The sequence below is a fragment of the Vidua macroura genome, chromosome 2, assembly GCF_024509145.1.
Source record: "Vidua macroura isolate BioBank_ID:100142 chromosome 2, ASM2450914v1, whole genome shotgun sequence".
Classification (NCBI taxonomy): Eukaryota; Metazoa; Chordata; class Aves; order Passeriformes; family Viduidae; genus Vidua; species Vidua macroura.
Window position 1 is genome coordinate 18,024,955 of NC_071572.1, and position 24,110 is coordinate 18,049,064.

General features: G+C 41.3%; 1 protein-coding gene across 6 annotated transcripts in view; it reads left to right on the plus strand.

Annotated features, from left to right (window-relative positions):
- GPM6B (glycoprotein M6B) overlaps positions 1–24,110 on the plus strand; it is a 106,854-nt gene that overhangs the window by 66,402 nt on the left and 16,342 nt on the right. Inside the window, exons 1-2 of one of the 6 annotated variants that reach the window (XM_053970410.1) lie at positions 7,963–8,137; positions 15,540–15,659. The exons of 2 other annotated variants lie outside the window; for them this stretch is intronic. In XM_053970410.1, the coding sequence (XP_053826385.1) occupies positions 8,077–8,137; positions 15,540–15,659 (181 nt within the window). In that variant the 5' untranslated portion in view covers positions 7,963–8,076. Of the gene's footprint in view, positions 1–7,962; positions 8,138–15,539; positions 15,660–24,110 lie in introns of those variants that run through there. 3 more of the 6 variants (XM_053970409.1, XM_053970407.1, XM_053970404.1) reach the window with 3 other exon arrangements.

A 24,110-nucleotide genomic window follows, 5' to 3' on the forward strand; every position in this document is an offset into this window, starting at 1 on the left:
AATTTTGCCTTTCAGCTGTTTAAAACAAGTGAATGTCACGTTTGGAAAGAAACAGATGGAGATGTAACTAGGCATCACTCAAAAGAGAGTCTGGGTTGTTTTCAGGCCGCAGGACTGGAGGCCATTTCAGAGGCTGGGACCCTGCTCCTTCTGGAGAAGCCGCTCCTTCTGCACTGACTGCAGTGGGGCCCTGGCCATTGTGCAAGCCCTCCTTTGTGCCAAGCCTCAAAACCTGCCAGGCCATAGAATGGCTCTTCTCGCCAAACACTGAAAGGCTCTAAGGTTCAGACACTTAGAAAATTAGACAAGACAAAGTGTTGGAAATATATACTCTAGGGAATAATCCTGCCCTGGCAAGGGGTTTTACTTGACAGCCTATCTGGGAATCCAGGCTGAAAGCTGCTACTTTGTCCTTAACTCACCCTATAGCACTTTTGTCTCAGAGCTCACTTTGTATGCAGGATCACCCACTGCTGAGGTTCAGAAAAAATTGAGGCATGACATGATCCAGACGGAGCTCCAACCACACTCGTTGTTAAGTCATTCCTTGTTTACAAAGGTAGAGGGGTGGGGTTTTTTTCTTAATTGTGCTGAACTCCCTGAGTGCACACTTAGCTTTTTGTGGGCACAAGTGAAAGACCTGTAGAACACTTGAGCGGCCCTTGTTTATTGTTCACAGCGGCTCTCTCAAAGGCTTTGCAAAGCGCAAAAGAACCACTACTTTCGACATGACTGGGATCCCAATCGCTGCAGCTGGGAAGAGGGGACTGGAAAAGCTAGACTGGAGAAGTTGCTTTGCACATATTTAGTCGATGAGTTAATTGGACGCTCTCAACGTGGGACTTGTTAGTGTCCTGCTGCTTTCCTAATGAGGATATCTGCTGTTGCAAAGAATACAGTGATTAATTTGGGACCGTTTTGTTAGTGTCTTAACTGAGGATTTCATGACTAGTGTCTTATGTGTGAACAGAGACTACATTTGCAATTCAACAGGCAGTCCAGCACTGCATGACAGAACTCGTCCAGGATCTTTCCAAAGTATAGTTTAATTACACTAGAATAAGAATTTTCTATCTTGTGGAAACAGCTACAGTTGTCATGACTTACAAGGTGCTGAAACCTCAAACAGTGAATTTCAGTACCTCATACCAATCATTATTGTGATGCTTTTTTTTTTATCTCAACATTTTGACTTTTGAATTCAGTGGACTTTCCAAAAAGTTGATGCACAACTGTCCAACAATCCATGAGTGGGTCTAGGAGCAATGCATGGCAGAGCCTGGGGCTGGTGGTGCTGGTTTTCCAACCCAGGATACTGAGATAAACAGGTAACAGTGCTCCCAAGGTGTGGCTTAGCTGTGCTGCAAACTCCAGTCTGATCTTGGGTAACTTGGTTCCTGGCCCTTGAGCTGCAGGAGTCTGTAGCAGTCTGTACACTGGGATGGCTGTGCATTCACTATCAAACTGAATACCTACTACATGACTCTGTAAATTAGTATGCATTCCTCATAGCGGTTCCAATGATGCTCATATGGTTTGCTGTTCAATAAAAATACATATATAATTGTATGCATTTTCTTCATATAAATATGAATATGCACACATATGTTTTCTGCATGTGTACATACACACACATATCTACATCTGTGGTTTATGCATGGAATCCTTTGTGACATTCTAGGAGGATTCTTCATCCTTGTCCCTCCCTTTGTACCCCCAGTACGCAGTGTGAGGTACCCTTCTATAGTGAGTACCCCTGGTTTCTTTTTGGGGAGCTGTAGGCTTTTGCACTTCTTTTTATTTCCCTGCTTTTTTCCATGCTTTGTGAGAAGACTGGACTGAAGCCAAGACTGAAGAACAAAACGAGCACTGAATAGATGAGAGATTGTAGGTGGGATGCTGAAGTCTATGCGAAGAGTGGGAGGGCAATTTTGAAAGTCAGAACTGGATGTAAAGTTAACAGAGAATTGTCTGATTAAATCTGACTTTGTGAAGCAAAAGAGGCTAAGTTTGTGTCAAGACTGAACTCAGTGACATTTATTTATAGACAGAGGGAGAAAAATCAACAGGTAGCCTCCCAATACCAGTCCTGTGTCAAGCTCTTGTGTTTTGAGATGGAACAGCTGTATTAACAGGGGTATATTCTAATGACACCTTTGCTGCCTTCTAAATTGCTGGCAGAAATAGCTCTTCTACAAGTACAAGAGGCACTTCTACTTGAGTGCTGGCAAGTGTGACATAAATATCTAGGATGCTATTTCAGTATGTCCAAATATTCAGAAGCTCCAGTTAGTTTTCTGAGATGGCAGTAAGCTTTCACAACAGTATTGAAGGATTCACAACAAAAGCTAAGTATGTTGGATTGTCTTCAAAGTGCAGAATTAAGGCAACAAAGACAAAAGACTTGAGCATGTTTTTTTCCTGCTGCACTACAAGGCAGAGGCAGGATAGCTACAAATCTCCCTTCAGTTGTGATGGACAGAGGGAGCAAAAAAAAAGGTGGTTATGTGTGCCAGAGTCAAAAACGTAGTAGCCCTTAAAATTCTGGAGGAGCATTTGAAGTACTGTTGAAGGCTTCACGTATTAGTCATATATGTGGCGATCTTGCCACTGATGAAGAGAAAAATTTATGGAGATTGGGTAACTCAAAGCCTTCTTTTGCTGCTTCATTGTAAAGTTAAAGCATTTGAAACCTGACATGCAGTACACTTGTAGTAAACTATGCCATAAAATTGTGAAGCTGGAGTAGAAGCTGAGGACAGTCTCTGGAGCTGGAGTTCTGAACACTTGCTTAATGAGAAAGTTCCTTCTGGGGGAGTTGCTAGAAGTCTTTGCTTTCATTTTCTGTATTTCCATGCTCTTTCTACTGTAGTCTAAATGGGCTCTAATTTGTCACCATATTTTTTTCTGGCTTGCCAAAAGCATGGTGCTACTCCAGGCAACCTCACAGGAGAGGGATGCAAGAGGTGATGTTGATTCCAGCTTAGTTTCAAATGTATCCTATTTTGTTTTCATTCTTATTGCCTTTTCTTAGAAGTCTTTGGAATGGTTGAGAGTCCTACATTTTGTCTGTCAAGAGTTTTGAATTATTTTCCCCAGATTTTTTATTTTTTAAATATGAGTTTCTAAAACCCAGGAAAATGTTACTAAGGCCCTTTAGATTAGATTTGATAAATAAAATCCATCACTTTTAAAAATAATTTATTTCCTTCTGTGCTGTTAACTGCCTTTCATAAGCGGAAATGGAGCTCCCACCTGCTTAAGAAGACATCAACTTTTTCTTTCATTTTGACTTTCATTATAGTTCTTCAGGCTTGTTTTCTTTGCTAGACTTCGCATCTCTGCAGCCATCTTTGAGACTAGAACTTGATGAGACCTAGCTACTGGAAAAGCCATACAGAACCATCTGCTCACTTCTTAAGGGATTTGTTTTTTCCTTTTGTGTTCCAACTAAATATTAGCTGTTGGTGTATGTTCTGGATCTGGGCTGTTTATTACCTTTGATTCTCAGCTGTGGCTGTAACTGTAGTGGTCCAGCTGGAAACAGGCAGGATGGACAAAGAACTGTATGTACCCCAACAACTGAGGGACATCTTTGCCTGCTGCTTGTCACCAGGCATTTAGTCATTGACATCTTCAAGAGGCTTTGTTAAGGGAGTCATAGCACTGGCATCTTCACACTGTTAAGGTTTGCTTACCCTCCTGGACTTAGCTCCATTGGTTAACTCAATGATTTTCTTTGGCTGCAGAGATAATCACTATCCATGCTTAAGCCTTTAATTTTGCTCTTTCTTACAGAAATTTGAGACTGAGACACCTAAGTGCAGTGCAGACTCATGTCTGTGTTTTATAGTGTGGTATAAGTGCAGGGATTTTCCACTATTATTTGTTAATTTGGATTCCGTTTTCCTAGTAACCTAGTATATCTGAAAGAATGAACCCCAATTTTTAATTTTTATGAAGTACTTGCAAGATATATGACTGCTGCACAACTGAAAACTTGTCATGCTTTGATTTTATCCACATGGAAAGTTTGTCTGCTTTTCCATAAGTATTTGGATTGGATTTTATAAGCAAGTCTTTGGTAACTGGTTTAAAGCTGAACACGAGCAATTACATTGCACCAAGTGGCTTCACGTGTATTTGTACTTTCTCTTAAATATTAAAAAAAAAAAAAAGTATTCTATAAGTTGTCTTTAAAATTAGTTGTTTGGACCATGTGTCAGTCTTGTTTGAGGGACAGTCTCTGTATTTTAACTTCTGAGTCTTGGATCTCATAGATAATCTCAAATTGCTCTTCAGCTATGTGAGAACACTCTTTATTACAGCTCTGTGAAGCCTTTGTAGAAATGGCAAGTGTGTATTCATCTCCTGAAAGCTTGTGAAGAATTTGCTGTAGCTTATGGTAGAGCTTCTCAGCCTGCAGGAATGTAAACTAGATTCAGTGACATTAAAGATAGATGTTCAAAAGGAACTGGCACATGAACAGAATAGGGATTCTAATGTATTTTTTAACTTCTGCAATTGTGCTATTTTAATTGACTGAGCAAAATGATTAAATGTGTGGTTTGGGTTTTTTTTTTTTTTTATACCTAGATAAAATAGATTTAAGCCTTTTTTAAAAATTACTTTGCAGTAAATGTAACTTGGTCTGCAGTGCCTTCACATACTTTCCTCCACTGCTATTCATCCTGAGGTTTGGCAGTAGGCTCCGAGCCGTGCTTTAGCAGCAGAAACCCTTGCTGCTCAGCCCCTCTCCTCATTTTCACTTTTATCTTGTTCTGAAAAAACAAAATGCTGGGCTGAACTTCTCAAATGTAAGTAGCTGCCTGTCCTGGTTGCTGGTTATCTAAATCAGCTTGGTCTGTACAAGCAGGTTTTTGCTGAATATCAGTCTTAAAAGATTTTTATTTTTTTATTTTTTTGCCTTTCTGGCTTAATCTTGTGCTGTGTTGTCATGGGCATAAACTTGATGTCTCTCAGTCTCATCACAGGGATGTATCTGTTTAAGGGAGGAAACATTGAGTGAGACAACTTGCTAGCTGAGATTAATGCTTGAAGCACAAGATCAGCACCCATATTAGCACTGGAGGAAATAGTATAGTTTGTTTTATTTGCTGTATTTATCAATGATGGTGTGTAAAAGTTTGAAAATCAAGAAATTTCTTAGGATGATAAGTGCTTAAAACCTATCATATATTGCAGCAATCCAGAAAATAGTAACAAGGGAGGGGAGAGAATTTTACACTCATGTATCACTTGAAGCTTTTAGAGGATGATTTAGTTGGTAGGATTAATACTTTTGAATAGTTGGGCTTGATGATTTTTGAAGTGTTCAGTTCAAGTTCTTGTGAAGTTGATTCTGGTATTGTGCACTGATTTTTCATTGCCTGTTTGGGGAAGGGGTTATTCTGGGGAAACAGTTGAGGAAATAGTTTCCCAGCCTGTTAGTTTTGGGTTTCTGAAACATCAGAAACTCTGAAGTCCTGAGCCTGCCTAAAATTCTGCTCACCAGTAGGAAAGCATGAAGCTGTTTGAAGGAGTAGGTCTCACTGGTAAAGAGGGGAGGGCTACAGTCATGGGTTTCCTCCAGGGACAGTCTGTAACCAGAGGTTATGTCTAATGTATTTTCTGTTTAAATAAAGGAAATTCCAGATTATGTTTGTATTTTCTGTGTATTTATACTGAAAAGTGCATTGATATTGCGCCATTTGAATTAGGTTATGAACAGGCCTTTTGTAACTTATGATAGTCTGAAGGGAGGTTTCAGCCTTTTAAAGTTTTAGACCTTCCAGTCTAAAAGCAAAGATCATTAAGAAAGAGAGATCTAGACTGTGACAGAAGTACCAACTGCACAATGAGGCATTCCAAGAAGAGAAGCAATCAAGTGCTTATGTCAGAAGCAATCAAGTGCTTTGACCAATTACTAAAATTTGTGTGACTTTCAGCAAGGAGGGCACATTTGGTATGGATTTTCAGTCTTACTGATGTTAAACAAAGAAAAAGCACCACTCTTTGTAGAACCTTTTCTTTGTATAATCATTATACCAACAGCTTTTAGTAATGGTTAAAAGAATATAGCAAACACATCACTCATGCTGTGATGAGTTTCAGCTGATTGTTTCAGGGAGTGTGTTTGCAGTGCATGGTCTTGCTGGGGAGGGATTTCAATCTCTGTGTGGATTGCTGTCTTAGCCCTGGAGAGGAAGACTGGGAAAATATGCCTTGCCACCTGGGTTGAGGTCTCTGCTGTGCCAACTGATTTGATTACCTTCAGGAACCCAACCCCTTGCCCCACATTGGCTCCTGAGGATACTTCATGCCATCTACAAATTAGCATCATCCTGCTTACATCAAGGTCTGCTGAAGTGGGAGCTTCAACTGCAGACTTTTCCTGGGCTCCAACGAAGCATTTTAGGCAAATGCTTGACATCGAGTTTTGGTGCTGTCATATGAAACCTTAGGATATGACCAAGACCTCCTGGCAGCTGTGCTGAAGCCTGAGAAGTAATGTCCAAAGCTAAGTAACAGCTGTGTTGGTGAGAGAAGAGGGTTTGTGCACTAATTTCTTGAAAGAGATGGGAACTTTATCTAATGGTTGGGTCTGAGGGCTTTTGTGCTTTTCACTTGACATCTAGAAATAAAAATGCACAGTAAAATTGTGGGTTGTAGTAATTTCAACCAGAAGAGACTAAATTGCAGCTACAAATCTTTGGACTGCTTGCCTCTTCCTGCTCTCCTGTTTGAATCTGTTATAGGGAACATGCAGGGTGTAGGCTTTAACATCGCCAGCATTTGCTGCATCTGCTGGGCATCTTTGCAGGCTGCAGTGGCTGGACCACAAATGCCATTACTCCATGCTTGCTCCACCATCCTACATGCACAAAGGGGTGCCTTTGGGCACTTGTGCCCTGTGCAGTGTGTTGCACTGTAAGGCATTAAGACAAGCAAAGTGACAGGCAAGGTTAATTAGCCTCAGTACACTTAAATGTGTCAGCTGTCCTGGGTTTTGGGAGGGGAACAATACCCCTATGCTCTGTGGCTCCCCAGCACAAGAGTGGGCTGGGGACACCTGAAGTCCTGGTGCATGCAACGCTGGCATGTCTTGAGTTTGTTGCTCCCAAGTGCAGCTTATTTGATCATGCTGCAGTCTGTCTGGATTTAGGAGTGATCAAACGTGCTGAACAGCAACTCTGTTCTCACTCCCAAGCATGGCTTTAGGTCTCTAGTGGCAGACCTCGTTTTAAAGCCCAAGTTGTGTTTTCTTAAGCATTTTATCCTTTAGAGTGTTGCACGTGCATTTTAGATTACTTGAACTGGCTTCCTGTCTCCTTGCTTGGATATTTTTTTCTTTTTTTTTTTCCATTCTGCTCACGAGTCAAAGAAAGAATTAAAATTTTCCATGTACATACATATATATACCCACTTTTGCTTTTATGCTTCTCTCACACAGTCTTTTACCGTGGGTGAGCGGAACTCTCGGCAAAGAAAGCAAACAGAGAGAACAGTCCCATCACCCCCCACCCCTTGAAAGAGCAGAGGGCATGTGGAATAAATCAAAATGCAAAGCATAATAACGAGGTCCCATGGGAAAGGGAGCCTTGTGATTGTGTGCCGGCGTGCACTCCCCTTAGAGACGGCGGCCGGGGGCTCCTTTCTTTCTCACTTGCATCTCCCCTCCCGATGTCACCAATCCATTCACTGCCCCGAGAATTGATTAACATTTGTTGGGAGACGGGGAAAGAGGGAAAGAGCGGAGGGCAGGAGGAAGGGGGCGCGATGCTGGTCCCCACGGTGTGGCAAGCCGAGGCACGGGGTGGCTATTTTATAGCTGGGGACCCTGGTGACGTATAGCTGAGCGAGCTGGCACAGCTCCTCGTGGACCAGTCAGCGGAGCGAAATTGAAGCTGACAAGACTTTCTGGCATTTTGGAAAGGACTGTAATCTACTGTAGGGGAGAACAGAGCCGCTCAATCACCGCCGCTGTAAATAGGAGACGGAAGGGAGTGAGAAAGGAGGCGAAGAGAAAAAGTGCTTGCTGGGGGGGGAGGGGGGGCGGCATTTTTGGTGGATGGTATGAAGCCAGCCATGGAAACTGCAGCGGAGGAAAATGCAGAACAAAGCCAAGAGAAAAAAGGTACCCAGGGGTCTAACAATAGCCTGTTTAAATCTTTTCATTCAGGGGGCTTAAAGAGGTTTAGGCCAGTTTTGTCACTTTTTCAAATAGCTCTTAAACAATCATTACTGCGTCTTCGGGCTTTCAGCCGTCCTTTCCTGCATGGCTTGACAACAAATTAATAGAGCATCAACCTTTCTGTCTGTGTCTGTATTTGCTCTGAATCTGTCCTAACCCTACCCGAAATGATGCCTGCAAAAGAAGTCCTGTTATTGCTGCGTCTCTGACAGATTTTGGTTAATTTGGTTTACAGAGGTAGCGTGTGCCTGTGTGTTTGCATGTTGTTTTCGGAGCCGTAATCTGGTGTTTTCATCGAGACTAGCCATGTAGCAAGGCTTTGCAATGCAGTGTGGGAGACCTCGGTTATAACAACACATAATAGATTATAATGTCACACAACCTTCGTGTAGTGAGCTCGATGCCAAATGCTACTCTTATTTTAAAAATTCCTTTTCTATAGTGTCATCTGGCAAATTTTACTTTTGTAGCTATCTGCCTGCACTATGATAAGGGGGAACAATGCAGTGAGTTTTGCAACATTAGATTTCAGGATGTGTTAATCACTGAGAATTGCTGCTTAATGGAGAGAACAATTCCATGGTAATGGTTCTGTTGTAGGGAGATGGCAGCGATGAAAGAGAGTTGCTTCATCCACCCCAGCTTTACAGGTTGATTCTCTTTGGTCTGGAGTGCTGAACTTCAGAGCATAAATTCAACTCGCAAGGGATATTTTCTTTCTGTGTTGTATAATTTGTGTCAAATAACCGTTCCTCTTCTGTGTAGCGGATTACTCTACAGATCATAGCAGTTTGTTGTTTTTTTTTTTACAGAATGGTACAGCAGCAACGAAATTATTTAAATTTCCACTGTCTTTTTACTTGAGTCATAGTACATTTTTTAACCTGTTGTGTATCGTTTATAAGCAATCTGAGTATCTCATCTGAGTATCTCATAGGCTTAAGCAGCTGATAAACAACTAATGCATTTCCACAAGCAGAATTCTTTCATCGATTGTTAAGCAGGTCAGATATAAACATGATAAATCCCGGTAGCGTCCAGCAACAGATTTTGTTTTCCTACTTTGAATCTGACTCCTGCTACACACTTCATATAAAACAAGCTTCAGTTTCAAGTAAATGAAATTTGTCAAGTGATTAGACATAGTACTACATAATCCCTTAGGGATTTCACAAAAGGAGGTCCACTGATGAGAGATTAAACTCTGAAAGCCATTAGTGTATGTGGACAATAACCCACCTCACTGCAGATTTTGAGTAATTAATGTACAAAATGTCTTGAATAGATTGACTATAAAACCACCTTGAATTGATAGATCATTCTTCAAAAATCACAGCAATTCTTTCTTTTGATTGATGAGCTTCTTTTAAGCCAATGGAATTCATGTTACAATGAACACTAAAGAAAGTTATCCGTATGCATTAGCAGCTGCGCAAAACAAAATGTGTTGCTGAGTGTGTTTATGATGAGTTTATGGCTTCCCTTTTGTTTTGGCAAGGATGAAAGAACAACATGTAGAACAGTAAATCTGCTTCCAAGTCAAGGAGGTTGATCTGTTGCTTTCATCAAATGCAAGCAGGGAGCCTCCTATCCCAATGTTACCACCATTTCTTAGTTTCTTCTATGATAATTTTATACTTTGGATCTGTTACATAAGTATATGTATGTAACGCTTGTAGGCTTTGTTCTTGCCCGTTCTCCAATTCCTGAAAGTAACACATGGTCTCTCACATGCTCTGTATTTCTCTTCACTTAAATTCTCAATATGCTTCACAGCAAATTAAAATGCAGAAAGCTGAAACAGTCCTACTTCTAATTTCTGTAGCAAAACAAATAGACCAGACCCCCTGAAAATTTACTGCTGTGAAGTGGTCATGGAGGAGACATATTTGGTTTTGAGGGGCAGATTTTCCAAAGTGATAAATCTGTCGAGTCCAGTTGGGTTTTCAGATGGGCTCAGCAGGCATCATGTACGTCTCAAATGTCAGAATTTTTCAGTAGGGCTCTTTCAGCAGCTCCTGTGGAGGAAAATGGGCTTTTTCTCTGTGTAAAGAAACTCGCAGGAAAATGCTGCTTTTTTATTTTGGGGTACAGAAGAGAAGAGGACTCCTTCATTTACTCTCTGGACCACATCTCTTACTTGTTATGCCTCACATGCTTGCCAGCCTTGCAACATTTTCTTCTTCCTGTAGGATCCTACCTGGACTTGGTAATGGCCATCGTTTATGAGATGCCCTAGATCCAGTGATTTCAAGGCAACTGCCACAGCTTGAAGCTGTTGCAGTCCTATCACAGGGTCTTTTAACTTTTCCTTCTAGAAATTAATTACAAAGCCTAAGGAGATAAACCATCATCTGAAGGGGTTTGGGAGATGCTGCTATTGCTAAGACTGAGCAAGGGAAGATCATGAGCATTTTGCTTTGGGTACTCAAGTTCACACTCAGTATGCTTTTTACTGCCAGGTTCTGGGAAAGTATCTGCATTTAACTAATAGAAAATCATGCTTTTAAGCTAAGAGGTATTTTCTCTTACCCAGAGTTTTAAGGTGCATGTTTCTGGGGTGTGCTTTCAATGCAAGGACCTTCCTGATGATGTGCTGCAGTTTTGTGGAATAAACACTTGGAGGAAGTTGGGCTAGGACTACATGCTGTCTGTGTACAGGTCTCCCAATACTTGGGAGAACCCTGGAGAGCCATGCTGCTGGAGCACGTGGCATGAACAGCGAGGTCTGTTTTCAGTTTGAGCACCTAAAGCAGTCATACGTGAGCACTGGTGCCACACAGGTATTGGTTTGTGTTTCCCATCTCTGTGGCAAGTGTGGACAGCCAGCTATTTTGGGCTGCAGTGTAGCTGAGACAATTTGCACAAGCTAATGTGCTTTATGAATAATTACAGATTGATAAATGAAAATTACTGAAAATTATTTAGACTTTTGAATTTCCTAAACTGTATAGAATTCCCATGCTATCTTTTAATACTTTTCATGAATCCCCTGCCTGATTCAGGCAGTGATACTACCCAGCTGATGGATTCAGTGTTTATCTGACATTTGTTTCTCTGCACCCAGATGAGTGGCTGCTGTCCCAGTTTTTTTAATTGGAATTGGAACAACCCTCATGTTGATGGAGATAAGAAATAAGTCAGCTTTATGCTGTGTATCAGCAGCCCTTATCAGAGGAAAACACCATGAAAGCTGAAGCAAAATGTTTAACAGATACTTTGCAGGGCTGCAGGACAGATTGGATGCATTTTAAAGATGAAGGTTTACAAATTATTACAAATGACAGGGTTTATCTTGCAGGCATTAAATTAAATCAAAACGTGAGGACTGGGCAGGCAGATTTACTGAGGTGGAATAAATAAGAAAAACGAAATGCCATTTTGCATCAGCAGTGAAGGATATGGATCCTGATACATATTAACAGAGACAAGAAGTTTCCCTTTTCATTTAACTCTGAGAAATACTACCAAGTTGCAAAAAAAAAAAAAAAAAAAAAAAAAAAAAAAAAGAAGAAAAAAAAGAAAATAAACCCCAACTGTGGATGACCATAGTGAATTCACCAATTATACACCGGACAGAATAAAGACATGATACTAGGGTTTAGGTTCCTTATATGAATACATATGATGTTCAAATTGCCTATGCTCTGCTGAGGGATAATGAAGACCAGTTTGAGCAGCTGTACCAAAGGTCCCTTTTAATTGGGTCTTCCCTGCTTATGTTCTCTTGATAAAAGAAGACCTTATGCTCAGTAATAGCTGTGAGCTTTATTATTTTTATGGTATATGAAGCCATGTTTCAGCTTTTAAGCTCTAAATAGACAAGTATATACTAGTCAAAAATAGAAAGAAAATGCTTTGCTTGTCTTATACTATTGCACACAATTGTACAGTTGTGTTTAAATGAAGGTGTAAAGTGCAATGTGAGAAAGGAGAAAATATTTCACAAAAAAAAATGTGACAATGTGATTGTCATGCAGTTTATTTCACTTTTAGTAAAGTTAATTTTACACAGTGAGCTTATGCATTTTGATGCATCACAGATGTATTTTTCATTACAACAAATTGAAAAAAGAAGTGTTTTTTAAAATATGTATTATGATCATCAACCAAAATTTCAAAAGTACCCACCTAATGCTAGGTTCTCACAGTGGAATTGAGAGCTGTCAAGCCATTCAAAGATTTTTAATATGCTGCATATTTCCCCCCATTTTAAGCAGTTGATTGGTGTTTCAGATCCACTGACAACAATAACTGCTCTAAGTCCCTGAAGTATACGACTGTAGGAAGAGAGGTCCAGCCCTGGGAGAATCTGGGACACGCGATATTCTGGGGATAATAATTTGGCAGGCTTAGTGATTTAGGTTTTAATGAATAGGATTTCGTTTCTAAATAGGAGGGGGTTGAAAAATACTCAGAGAATGTACTCATACTGGTCTGAACAATGTCGTGAAAGCAGAAAACCTAGACATATGTGCCATGGGATATGGTAACGGGGGTGGGGGAAACCCAGATGGCACTGTATGTGCACAATGGATTTTGCAGCAGGGGCAAAGAGGGGGGGAAGGTCTCCTTCAGTTACTCTGACCCTTCCCCATTTTCTGCCCAGCCTTGCTCCTTGTCCAGTATTCACCACCAGACCATCAATGACCAAACAACATCTTCTCTTGAAGCGGTCATGGACTGCTTCATCAGCTGAGACAGATGAATATCAAAACTCTGTTTCCTCTAAAGCCATATGATAAAGGCAGCAAGCATGAAGGTGTTGAGCACTGTGAGTTTGATTACAGGCATGCAAGATGATTCATTCCAATGAATATTGAACACCACAGTTGCTATCCGTGTGCCTGTGTGGTGTGACATGAAAACATTGTCAGTTCTGTAGCTGCTGTGTCTGTGCAGGATTGAGGACAGCCTGGTTCTGACAGGAGGCTTTGAGCTTGGCTGTGGGTGGAGGGTAATGTAACCTAGACCAGGGAATGCAATTAGTGCAGTTAGGTATTCAAAAAGCAAAAAGTAAAGACACCCTTAAGCCTGTTTCCTTTCCCAGCTGTTCAGGGTACAGAGTTAAATTCCAGTGGATATGGACTGTGTGCAGCAGTAGTTATGCCACTGAAGCCTGGGGAGCTTTTGACCTGATGTTGGTTTTACATGAGTGGGCCTGGGTGGGTCCCAGCAAAGTCGCCCTGAGATGCTCTTCAGCTTCAGAGGTTGTGCCAGGCATGCACTAAGGGCTACCAAACAGCCATTGCTAAGTGGCTCTTTGCAGAGCAGTGGAAAAACTGAGATTCCTTCTGGAGTTTGAACTGCCTGCTAATGAAAGGAGCCCTGTTACTGCAAAACCAGAAATTGCTAATTAAAGAACCAAACTCCATAGAATATTTTCAGTTACAGAAATGATGCTACAAAGTTTACATGATGTCTCTGTGTTTCAAGGGTTTGATGTCTGTACTGCAGCAGACAGGTGACTTCACCAGCATTCCCCCAGGCTAAGGGAGAAAAGGAGCTGCCTGCTCTGCTGCTCTGAACAAGTGCTTTTTGTGGCCACTGCAGGAGAAATCTCAAGCTGTGGGTTCAAGCTACTAGGATAAAATCTTCTTGATGTTGAAGGTTTGGCTTAGATGCTGCTGCAGTACAAATGAATAATTCTTTTCTTTTTAGAAGTCTTTGCAGCTGGTTATTTTTAATTTTAATTTTTTTTTTAAACTGAATCTGTTACTAGTGTCCAGTAAGTAGCCTCAAAAAGGCAGGGGGCAGACATTGGGGAGGCAGAGAAGGGGAGGTATGCTGTACTGGCGAAGAATTTTGTTTTCCATTTTGTATCCTATTCAATTTATGGCTTTCCTTGTGATCTCCCAAGCAGGATTGTTCCTCTCTGAGCAGAAGGAGATGATATCATCCTGAGACTGTGCAGTCATTTTGGAACAGTACTTTCAACACATTTTGAATTTTGTTATGCTCATAAGATGTGGAACTTGTCTTTCCTAAGAGGAAGAATGAGCCATACAAAACAGAATAATGTCTTCTGTGGAAGATTTACTGGTACCTGCTTTGCTGGTTTGTGTGTGAAATGCAGAGAGGGGAAAATTACCAAGCCACAAAGTATCCTTTAGAGAGCCATTGATGCTAAATTTATGTACAAAACCCAAAAGACTCTTAGTATTGGAGTTTGTTTGCTGATAAAGAAGACCAACAAATTCTTGGTTTAAATCTCTAGATCCAGCATTTAGATTCAAGGCCAAGATTATTTTCTCTTCTTGACATAAGCAAATGTGGCTGTGCCAAACTGACTGCACAAGCAGCAAAACCATATGAGAGGGACTGGGTCCAGGGCCTTCTGAGCCTGTCTTGGGCTAGAAATTTATGGCATTTCTACTTCTCCTGCCCCCTGAAATTTGCCTCTTAATTTAGTCTACAGTTGATGCGGTTTTCATCTTCACGACCTTTACTTTCTCCACATGCCCAAACACTGCTGAATTGGATTTGCTTCAGCCAGAAATGATGGTTGCTTTCTCATTTAGGCACTGCAGAGAGGAACTCTGGTGCATTTTGAATAAAGGTCTGTCAGTCTCACCCTGACAGCTTTGACAAGGCCATAGTGGTACCAGTGGGGACTTGCAGGCTCAAAAGTGGTTTGCTGCTGTTTCCCACTTCTTCAGGGGCACAGAAACCCTGTGCCAGTGAGTGTGCCATGAGTGTGTGAATGGGTGAGGTGAGTTACTGCATGTGGGGTGTTGTTGCTGAGCTTCCTCTGAAAAGATAAGGAGAAGCAGAACTGCTCTTCTTGGACATGAACCTGGAACAAAACCTGGAACAAATCGTTTGGTCCAGGTTTTTGGATGTGAGCAGAGCCTAGGTAAAATAAAGTCCACAAACTTTTATTTTTTAATGTAAGAAAGTATCAGAGCAAACCTTTGTGTTTGTCCTACCTTGAAATGAAGCAATAACCTTTTTCTTTGACAGCATTAGAGTCTTTTTAAAAAACAGGTAATGTGATTTTCCATGACTTTACCTTCCTTTTCTGCTGGAGCAGAGCTTTTTTGTCATGGACAAAGAGAGGGAGACGTGAGAGTGGGTGGGGGTAAGGAATAGAGAGCCCTTCCTTATGTGTCTTAACTCAAATCTTAGGTAGAGTTTCAGCTATTCAACCTTTCTTAACACCTGTGTGAGCATTTCCCTCTTGATCATCCCTCCTAATCTCTTCCCTTAGTCTGTAAGGTTATGTTGTTTCAGTTCTGAAACTACAGTGTGTTTTTCTGGGCTCTTGTTTTTAAAGTTAAATGACTGAAAATACTGAACTAAGACTTGCTGGTGACACTGACTTTTTACCACCTAAAATTGGCAGTGATCACCAGACCAGAAATGGAAATTGGCAGGTACCACTGGATGTACAGGAGTTCAAGGCCACACCGGTACCATCATGTGCCAGCATTGAGAGGCAATATTAGTCCTTTGGGGATTCAAGGTAAATAAAGGGCTGGGTGAAAGGGAAATGAAGAGTTCAGAAATGGTAGTAGCATAAACTTAATGCTTTGCAGTAGTCCTAACAATTTAAGATAAACAATCTTCTGTTTTTCTTGTTTTATTTAAGGAGTCTACTTCTTTTGTATGAATACTTGACATAAATTTGAATTTCCTTGTTAATGCTTGAAAGACAATAATGCGTGGTGTGAGGGACAGCTTCCTTTTAACTGTGCTCCCAATTGCTTCAAAATTGTTTACGGATGAGGTGAAATTGTTTGGGGTTTATGCGGATGAATCTATCAGACTTATCAGCCACAAATGCAGAAGTGACATTAAAGCAGTGACAGCACATCTGACTCACTGGTATCCTACAATATGCTTTCTAGACAATATTCTGTGGTTTGGTTTGCATTTTTCCCTTGCTAGAAGAGTGAGAGTCTAGAGGAGGATTCCAGGTGAGGCTGTAAAAATGGTTTGGTGACTCTGCATGCCTGTCCTTTTGATGTCTGGCTTGAGACCTCAAGAAGATCCTATTTACTTTTCATGAAGCTTTATTTTGAGGGTGTGTGGGGGAATTGAGTTTTGAAGCATCTCGGAAAAGCACCTGAAATCAAGCCTATGATTGATCACATTAGAGAATTCCAGTCTGACTGATGGATAGCTCAGCAAGGGATGTGTGTGCTTAGAGACAGCCTTTGCAGTTAGAGACAGCCTTTGCAGTTAGCTCTATCCAGAATTCTCTTCTCTTTATGGAGTTGAGTGACTGAAGCCTGCTTGACAGCTTGTTTGCTGGAGAGGCCTGCCTCCGCATCAGAGACTTTAATAGCAACACAGGGAAATATTCACCAAAGCTTGCTGCCTCATCCTTCCCCTTTCCATTATGTTTTTCTACTCTTCTGCTTTAGGATTCAAATGTTTATGTATTTCAAATGGCTTTTTTTTCCCCAAAAATACTTAGGTCACAAATTATGATCTCTGTCTTCAGTATCAATATTAATTTGACCATATTTTATGACAAGGTACCTGGGTGACAGGTTTGGGGCTACTAGAAGGCATTTTCAAGCTTCACATTTAGTACACATGGGATATTTTACACATAAAAGAAATGCTTCAGGGAGTAGTGGTAGATTATGAATGCTGCCCCCCTGGACTGTGAAGGACATGGAAGGAACAGACTAGACCCTGGTTATCAGGGTCTTGGGCCCCTTCAGCTGTCCCCAGTGATGAGACATGTCCATATGTGCTGGCACAGATGAGCCAGGACACGGAGATGCACAGCCTTCTGTTACAGCAGCTGGGAGTCTGGCACCTAAAATGGTGCTAGAAACCCTTGTTTAGGCAACTGAACCCTTTGCAGTCTGCCTTGGGAATCTTTCTGAACTAGCATGTAGGTAAATATGCCTGTCATGAAGGAATTGAGGATAAAAGGGTTCTTGTTGATGGCATTATCCCCCGACCACAGCCCAGAAATGCCAGCTCAAGGGAAAATGTTTTAAAGGGATGCACTTAAAAAAATTAAAAGTCTTTTAGGCAAAAATTAAACCTCTTTGAACAGGTCTTGAGTAAAACCAACCTGCCAATGATGGATTAGCCACTGTGAAAATGCTGGTCTTTTCTCCTGTCCCTTAGCTTGCAGGGAAGATGTCACTTCAGTCCCAACACAAATCCCTGCTATAAGATGCCTTCCTTCACCGCCGGCCTACAGCTCCCCACTGCTGGGTGGCACTGGCTGCTGTGCTGAGATAACCTCTCTGCTCCTTTGAGAAACCACAGGATTTCTTGGGTGCCTTTGTCTCCTCTGTCAGTGTCCAAATGGGCATCACTATGAGGGCGCCTCTGTGGCAGTCCTCATGGCATCCACCTCTTCTCCCAGGGTCTCCACGTACAACATGATCTCACTTCCCTAATTTAAGCTTGAATCCAGCTCTTGAGCAACTAGGGAAGAGTCAGTGTGGGAGATTCACTGCAGTGCTCGAGCCAAGACATCCCCAGAACACCTGCAAGCTTAATGAGCCTTTCAAAATGCTAAAACAATTTTTTTCCAGAAAGCAAAGTACCATCTATTTCTCTAGAAAGAGAAATTTTGCAATAGAAACTTTGCAATAGTTGTTTAACATGAGCTTAGCTGTAGGCATTATTCCAGGTTGGGTGGGTGTTGTTTGTTTTATGGGAATTTTTTTTTTTTTTTTTTTTTTTTTTTTTATGAAACTTACTTCCCTCAGATGCTGGGAGGTGTTTCAGATGCTCTGTGAACACATAAGGGCATGTGAAGGTGGAGTATCTCACTGAAACAGCCTTACTGCTACTTTGCTGGAACAAGCTCCAGTTTTGGAAATGATGTGGTGGTGATTCAGCTGGGAAATAATTGCATGAAAGCTGTTGCAGGGCAAAGGACATCTACAGTTACAGTTCAGTTTTCTCATTATTCCTCTTGTTCCATAGTTGGGTAAATGTCTAGGAAAATCTTTGCATCTTCAGTTATCTCTTAAATTGAGAATTTACCTTCTGAATCTGAGATCTGCCAGGCTGGAATACATACACACACACATACACACACATACACAAACACACAGGGTTTGGCCCTGTTTTCATCTCTAGGGAGAGAGAGGTTGTGTGTCTTGTTTGCTTCTTTATAGCTTAGGGAGGAGTCAGATGGGGAAGCGGCCAATAGCGGTGGCTGAAATCCAGTGTGGCTAAAGTCTTGCTCTCCTGCTGAGTGCTGAAGGCTGGTGGAGGGTGAGGTGAGTTACAGCTGGCAAAAAGGTGGAGCTAAGAGGTTCAACTCCATTCTTCCAGGTAAGATATTCACCTTTGATTAACATAAAAGTCAGCTTTCAAAATCATGTTAACCAAGATGCAGGTGGGTCTGGAGGATGGTTGGATCAAGGAAACTCAAATGTCCTTACAGATTTTCACATAACTATGGAAGTCGCCCATGAAACCGAAATGCTTGGATGCCTTTGTATTTCCACACTGATCTTGTCTAGACCTTCAGGCATTTGGATATCTTTGGCAGTTTGCCCATTGTTTCATCTCTTTTACCTTTCTTACCTTGAGTTTGTCCAAAATTATCGCCTGGTCTGGCACCTATTGAAGCAGGAGTTCCAGCATGTTGAATTTCCCAAGTGTTTCTTCAAGGAGGAAAAAATAAGTGAGGGGATGGAGGCCAGGGCATGGGCAGAAAGGAAGGAGGGTCTTCAAGCCTGTAGAGCAGTGAGCTGTTGATGTTTCAGCTGATAGTTACAGCCCCAGTTTGGACCAGAAGCTGCCCTTGCTGGTGCAATGTGTTTGAACTTTGAGTCTGCAGGAGAAAGAACACCAAAGCTTTTACTAATAATGCCTGATCTGTCCCTTATGTGAGAAGTCTCTTTTTTAAATCACCAGCTTAATTTTTTTCCTGCAGAAGTAGCTTATAGCTAAGAAATATCCCTCGAGAATTCCCACTGAAACCTGTTTGAAGTAAGGCCTTTTCCAAAGTATAAATTAGGTATTTTTCTTCTGCTATGGATTCCACTGTTTCATAGGCCAAAAGTGAAACAGAGGACATGAAGTAAAATGAAGTTCTGCCTGACATTTGTCCAAAAGCAATAAAGCTGGACAAGAGCAATTCTCTCATGCCACCATCTCATGGGACAGCAGTGTTCTTCCTGTGCAGGTCTGACTCCTTTCTCTCATACAGCAAACACCTGGGATGGGCACTTGCAATAAGTATGGATGTAGTGATTCCTATTCCATAGATTTTACTGTCTGAAAAAGATGACTTCAGAACCCTGTGAGCTTAATGAGCCTTGCAGAGGTTGGAACAATATAGATGGGGAGTGTGTGTATTTCACTAAATTTGAAGAAGGTAAACTAGATAAGGCATGTAAAAAATGCATTCAGATCATCTATCTTTGCATGAAACGGGTTTGGTTCCTGCAACAGGAGTGCAATTTTTTCCTGTAAGAACTGCTGATTTGGGAAGAAGAGATTTGGAGAAGAAAAAAAAAAAGAGTTATGATTGCTGCTATCTGTTCTTACAGACTTCTCTGCATCATTTAACGCCATCCAGAAGAAACAAATCTTGCCTTGGTGAAACAGCCTTTTCTCCAATTTGAACATAATTTTTTCCTTAGTGAGAGAAAAAATATTAGCATATGCTGTGGATGAACACTGATATCCTCTGAAAGGCTGTTTAGTTTGTTTGAGCTTTTTTGTTTGTTTGTGGGTTTTTTTCTTACTCATGGTAGAAGAAAAAAAACTTACTTGATTTTAAACCTGTGCTTACTGTATTTTTGCAGACAAATTCAGGAGCCACTTATTATCATTACTCATCCAGTACTACAGCGATACTCAGTGCTTTGTGGATGTGAAGAAGGGTCTGCTCATGGTTCCTTCAGGCTGTGAGATGCTTGTTCTTAGTGTGCACCAATTCTCCTGCATTCTCTGTGTTGGTTTCCAGCACAGGAGGCGTGAGGACTTTTAGTTCTCTTCTGCACAAGAATATGGAAGCATCTAACTGATAACAGAGAATAAATACCTTTAATAAATTCCCCTCAGAAGAGGGGAACTAGCTGTATGACAGTGCTGAAATTAAGTATCTTGAATCTGTATCAAGAATAACTGGAGAAGTTTCAATTAGAGCTGATGACCTTCAGAAAGGAGCTTCTGTTCTTCAGGTAGCTCTTAAATAGTAGAGGTTGGGGTGAGGTTTACTGGATGGATCAGACTACCCCAGATCTCACAGGTTTTTACTTGAAAAAAGCATCTTGTTCTGGCCACTTGGAAGAATAACAGAGGTGGTGTTGCTGCATTTCAGGTCTGATCCTTTGTGGCTGCCTTGATGGCAGTGTTCTCCAAAGGTCATGTCCACTCCATCAAAGGGACTCTGCTGGCCAGGAAGGAGTTATTGATTAAGAACCCTGGAAGAGGAGAATGCAAATACACTGGGGAGATTATCAATCTGGCTAGACTAAAGTGCATTTACATTAAGTTTTCTGGCTCTTACGAGTTAATTTTCAGTATAAGTTAATTTCACAACTTCTTATTTGTGTAGGACAAAAAGGGAAAATTAGGAAATACTGAAAAGAAGTTTCTGTGGAAGAGCCTTAAGTGGTTTGTGGGAGGAGAAGAAAGGATTTTCTCTATTGGAGTTCATCACTTATTTAATCTGTTTAATGTTAGTCCAGTGGTGAGTGAGCATTTATTCTAAGTAGTAACAGCAGTTTTTGCTTTGTGTCATGTTTTGTAAATCAGCAAAATTTAAGATGAACATGAATGAGTAAGTAAGAGCTTGAACAAAGACTTCCATGTGATTTAATGCAGACCCTTTTTATTTTAGTCCCTTACTAAAGCGTGGAAAGAAATTTGTCACAGGCTTTAAACTTACGCTCGTAAGGTTAAATATTTTATCTTATTATGTTGTTGCCACTGACCCTTGGCTGCAGGTGTGGGTGACAGATGTGAGGAGTTACCTTACTGCCAGGTACTGGCTTAGTCTCATGCAGAGAAGAAAGAGGTAAATTCCAATTTTGCTTCTGAGGTATTAGCCTATTTCCACATCCCTCACTGCTTCTCCTGTGGTTGCCGATCATGCAACAGGTAGGAAAATGTAAACCATTCAGAATGGAAATTTTCAAACATACAGTGAGGGCAGACAGTAAAATTGGCAGTTCCTTTCATTGACATAAAGTTCATTTTCTGACAAAAATCCATGGTGGTTTAGGCCTCCAAGGTTATTATTCATGCTTGTATTGGGTAGTCTTCAGCACTGGGGAAAGCAGGAGGTAAATGTAAAGTACATTGAGTATGTCAAGTACTGAGTTTTCCTCTTACATCTATTTGTGAATTGGGAGTGATGATACCAACACTAGGCTCCTGCGGATGTGTAATAATGAGCCCAGTTTACCTTCGATGGCTGCATTTAAGATGTTATCTAGTGTTTTCATTTTAGGTGTTATCTAGTGCTTTTTTTCCCTTGGATTTCTTGCAACCTTCCTTTTGTTAAAACAGTTCCTCCCCACGTGCTCCCTGAGCTGTGGTGCTGAAGCCAACAGAGGCTGTGGTTCTGTGGTGGAACATGATGTGCAATTTCTGCCGTGTATTAACTGGGCTGGTGTCTGACAGGCCAGCATTTCGTAAAATGTGTTGCACAATTACAGGAAGTAAGTGACGAGGAGAAAATTATGCCCATTGCTTTATCTTTCCTGGGAGGGGAAGAAACCAAACTTCTAAGGAAAAGAAAATGGGAACTAACTCAAAGACAGCCACAGGATCCTGGAGGTTTAGCTCTCTGAAATGGAAAACTATACAAAGCTCCTTTCAGGTTTTCTTGATTCCATGATTTTTTGTTCCATAGTGACCTTGACTATGGGCCAGTGGTTAGAACCTGAGATGCATTGAGGCACTAGTTCAACCTAGGAGGTGTTTGGAACATTAGACAATAGGCTGTTTTTCTGTCCAAGAGGTGTGAATATTCCTTCTTTACAGCATGTTTTCTGTTATTTGCTTTGAGGGATGGCTTTGTGAACATCAGCCTGCCTCAGCTTTTCAAGTCTGGGCTTCAAGAATTGATCTATGGTCTTCATAGAGCAAGCCCTAGGAATACTCAAGGAAGCTACCTGATCCTATTGCATTGTTTTTTGTCATTTCCAAAACACAGATTTGACCTTAGTAGGAAGAGGTAGTGTGTGAGAGCTGCCTCTTTTTCTATTTTCTTTTTATTTTAAGACCATTTTCCATTAATTCTCTATTACCTTGCCATTTTGAGTTTAAATCTTAGAGCTGTACTTAAAGTACCAAAGGAGGTTTAGCCACACAATCGCCATTTGGCATGGGAAATTGAATGGCTAAGCCTCTGCATAAATGCAGTAGGCTGTACACTGCTGAGCAGATTGTATAATTGTTCATCATACATTAAGCAACCAATTGCCGATTTATGTACATATGTAGGTTCATCCTTTACCAATTTCCTGTGACTGATAGCTGCCAGGAGATTAAAAGAATAGCCAGTTCCTGTTTCTTTCTCTTCTCTTTATTTTTGTCCTTTAGCAAGAATATTTGTGTGTATGCGTGTGTTTAATAGCATTCATTCCCTAGAGAATAATCTCAGTCTTTGTTTTAGCTGGCCTCCTTCTGAGAGTGTGTTAAATCTGTAGCCAAGATCACAGGCAGCTCTGGGCAAATCATTGGGCTGTTATTAACCTGCCTCCATGGCAACTGCTGCTCACCAGCCTGAGGACAAAAAATGTTTTTATTCTGCTGAGTTGCACAAAAGGTTCTAGCGATGCCTTGCACAAAATGGCCATTGAAAGGGAAGATGCAGTGATGTGTGTTTGTGCTGTACAGTTTCATATTCAAATCATTTTACACTGTTTCATTGGAAGTGGATATACAGCTGAACAGTTCATCATTTTGGCCATATGGAAAATAAAAACTAGCAGAAAATTTTAATACTACCTATTTTTGTCAGCTTGAGTTCACAGGCCTTCAGCCTGCAGTTGTCATCAGAGTGTTAGCAAGTTATTTTGTGAACATGAACTAGGCAAACATCATCCTGGGGTTTCAGTTGTACTGTGTGAAGATAGTTGCTGACTTAGAGTTGCAGAGAGAAAACATAAAGGTTTCCTGGAAAGCTTTCTAATTGTTTTCAGAAATCCTTTGCTTTGCTTCAGTGCTTCTTTGGGAAGCTTGGTAAGCATATCTGAGTTCTTGATGAACTTCAAATTTTTAGCTGGTTTTGAAAGCCGCTCTTAGCAGAACTGTTTTAGGCTTGTGTTAAAATTATAAAATTGGCTGTATTGCTCAGGCTAGGCATGGCTTTAATCTGCTCATAAAGAGTGCACACAGTGGGATCTGGGGGGAAGGTCTGGCAGTCCCAGCACTGAGATGAGGTTGCATCCTGCAGTTAGTTACCCTCTGGCAGGAGGCCGTGCAGCTCTGCTGTCAATTTGGGTGCCGAATGACTATGTATGGATGGATGCTGTCTCTTGGAAACATGCTGGTTTGGGATGCTTCATGTGCTTGCAAGCTGGCTGTGTGCTGTTTCCAGGTGTACCAAAATCTCTCTGATTCCTGCTTTAGTCTTGGGGTCAAGGTGAGTAGGTGAGTAGCTCCTGCAGTTCGACATTTGGGCAGTTTTCTCTGCTCAAAATAATGTGGTTGCTTTAGACACCTCTGAGGGTGTCCCTAGGCTTTGTTCTGCACTGAGAAAATGAAGGCCATGCAAATTCTGTGATGCCTTTTTTCTTGGACTGCAGAGGAAGACAAATAGTATGGCCACAGTGACAGTCTGTGCAGCTGCCAGTTGCTGAGAGGTGAGAGGGGGTCTGCGCTGTTGTGTTCAAGAGTCTGTGGATTAGTGGCAGATACTGTCATGTGCTTGGGCAAGGGATCCAACAAACTCTGCCAGTGGCCTGGAAAGCTGGCTTGGCAGTATGGGGTATTAAACATCAATCCTGGGTCTACACCAATT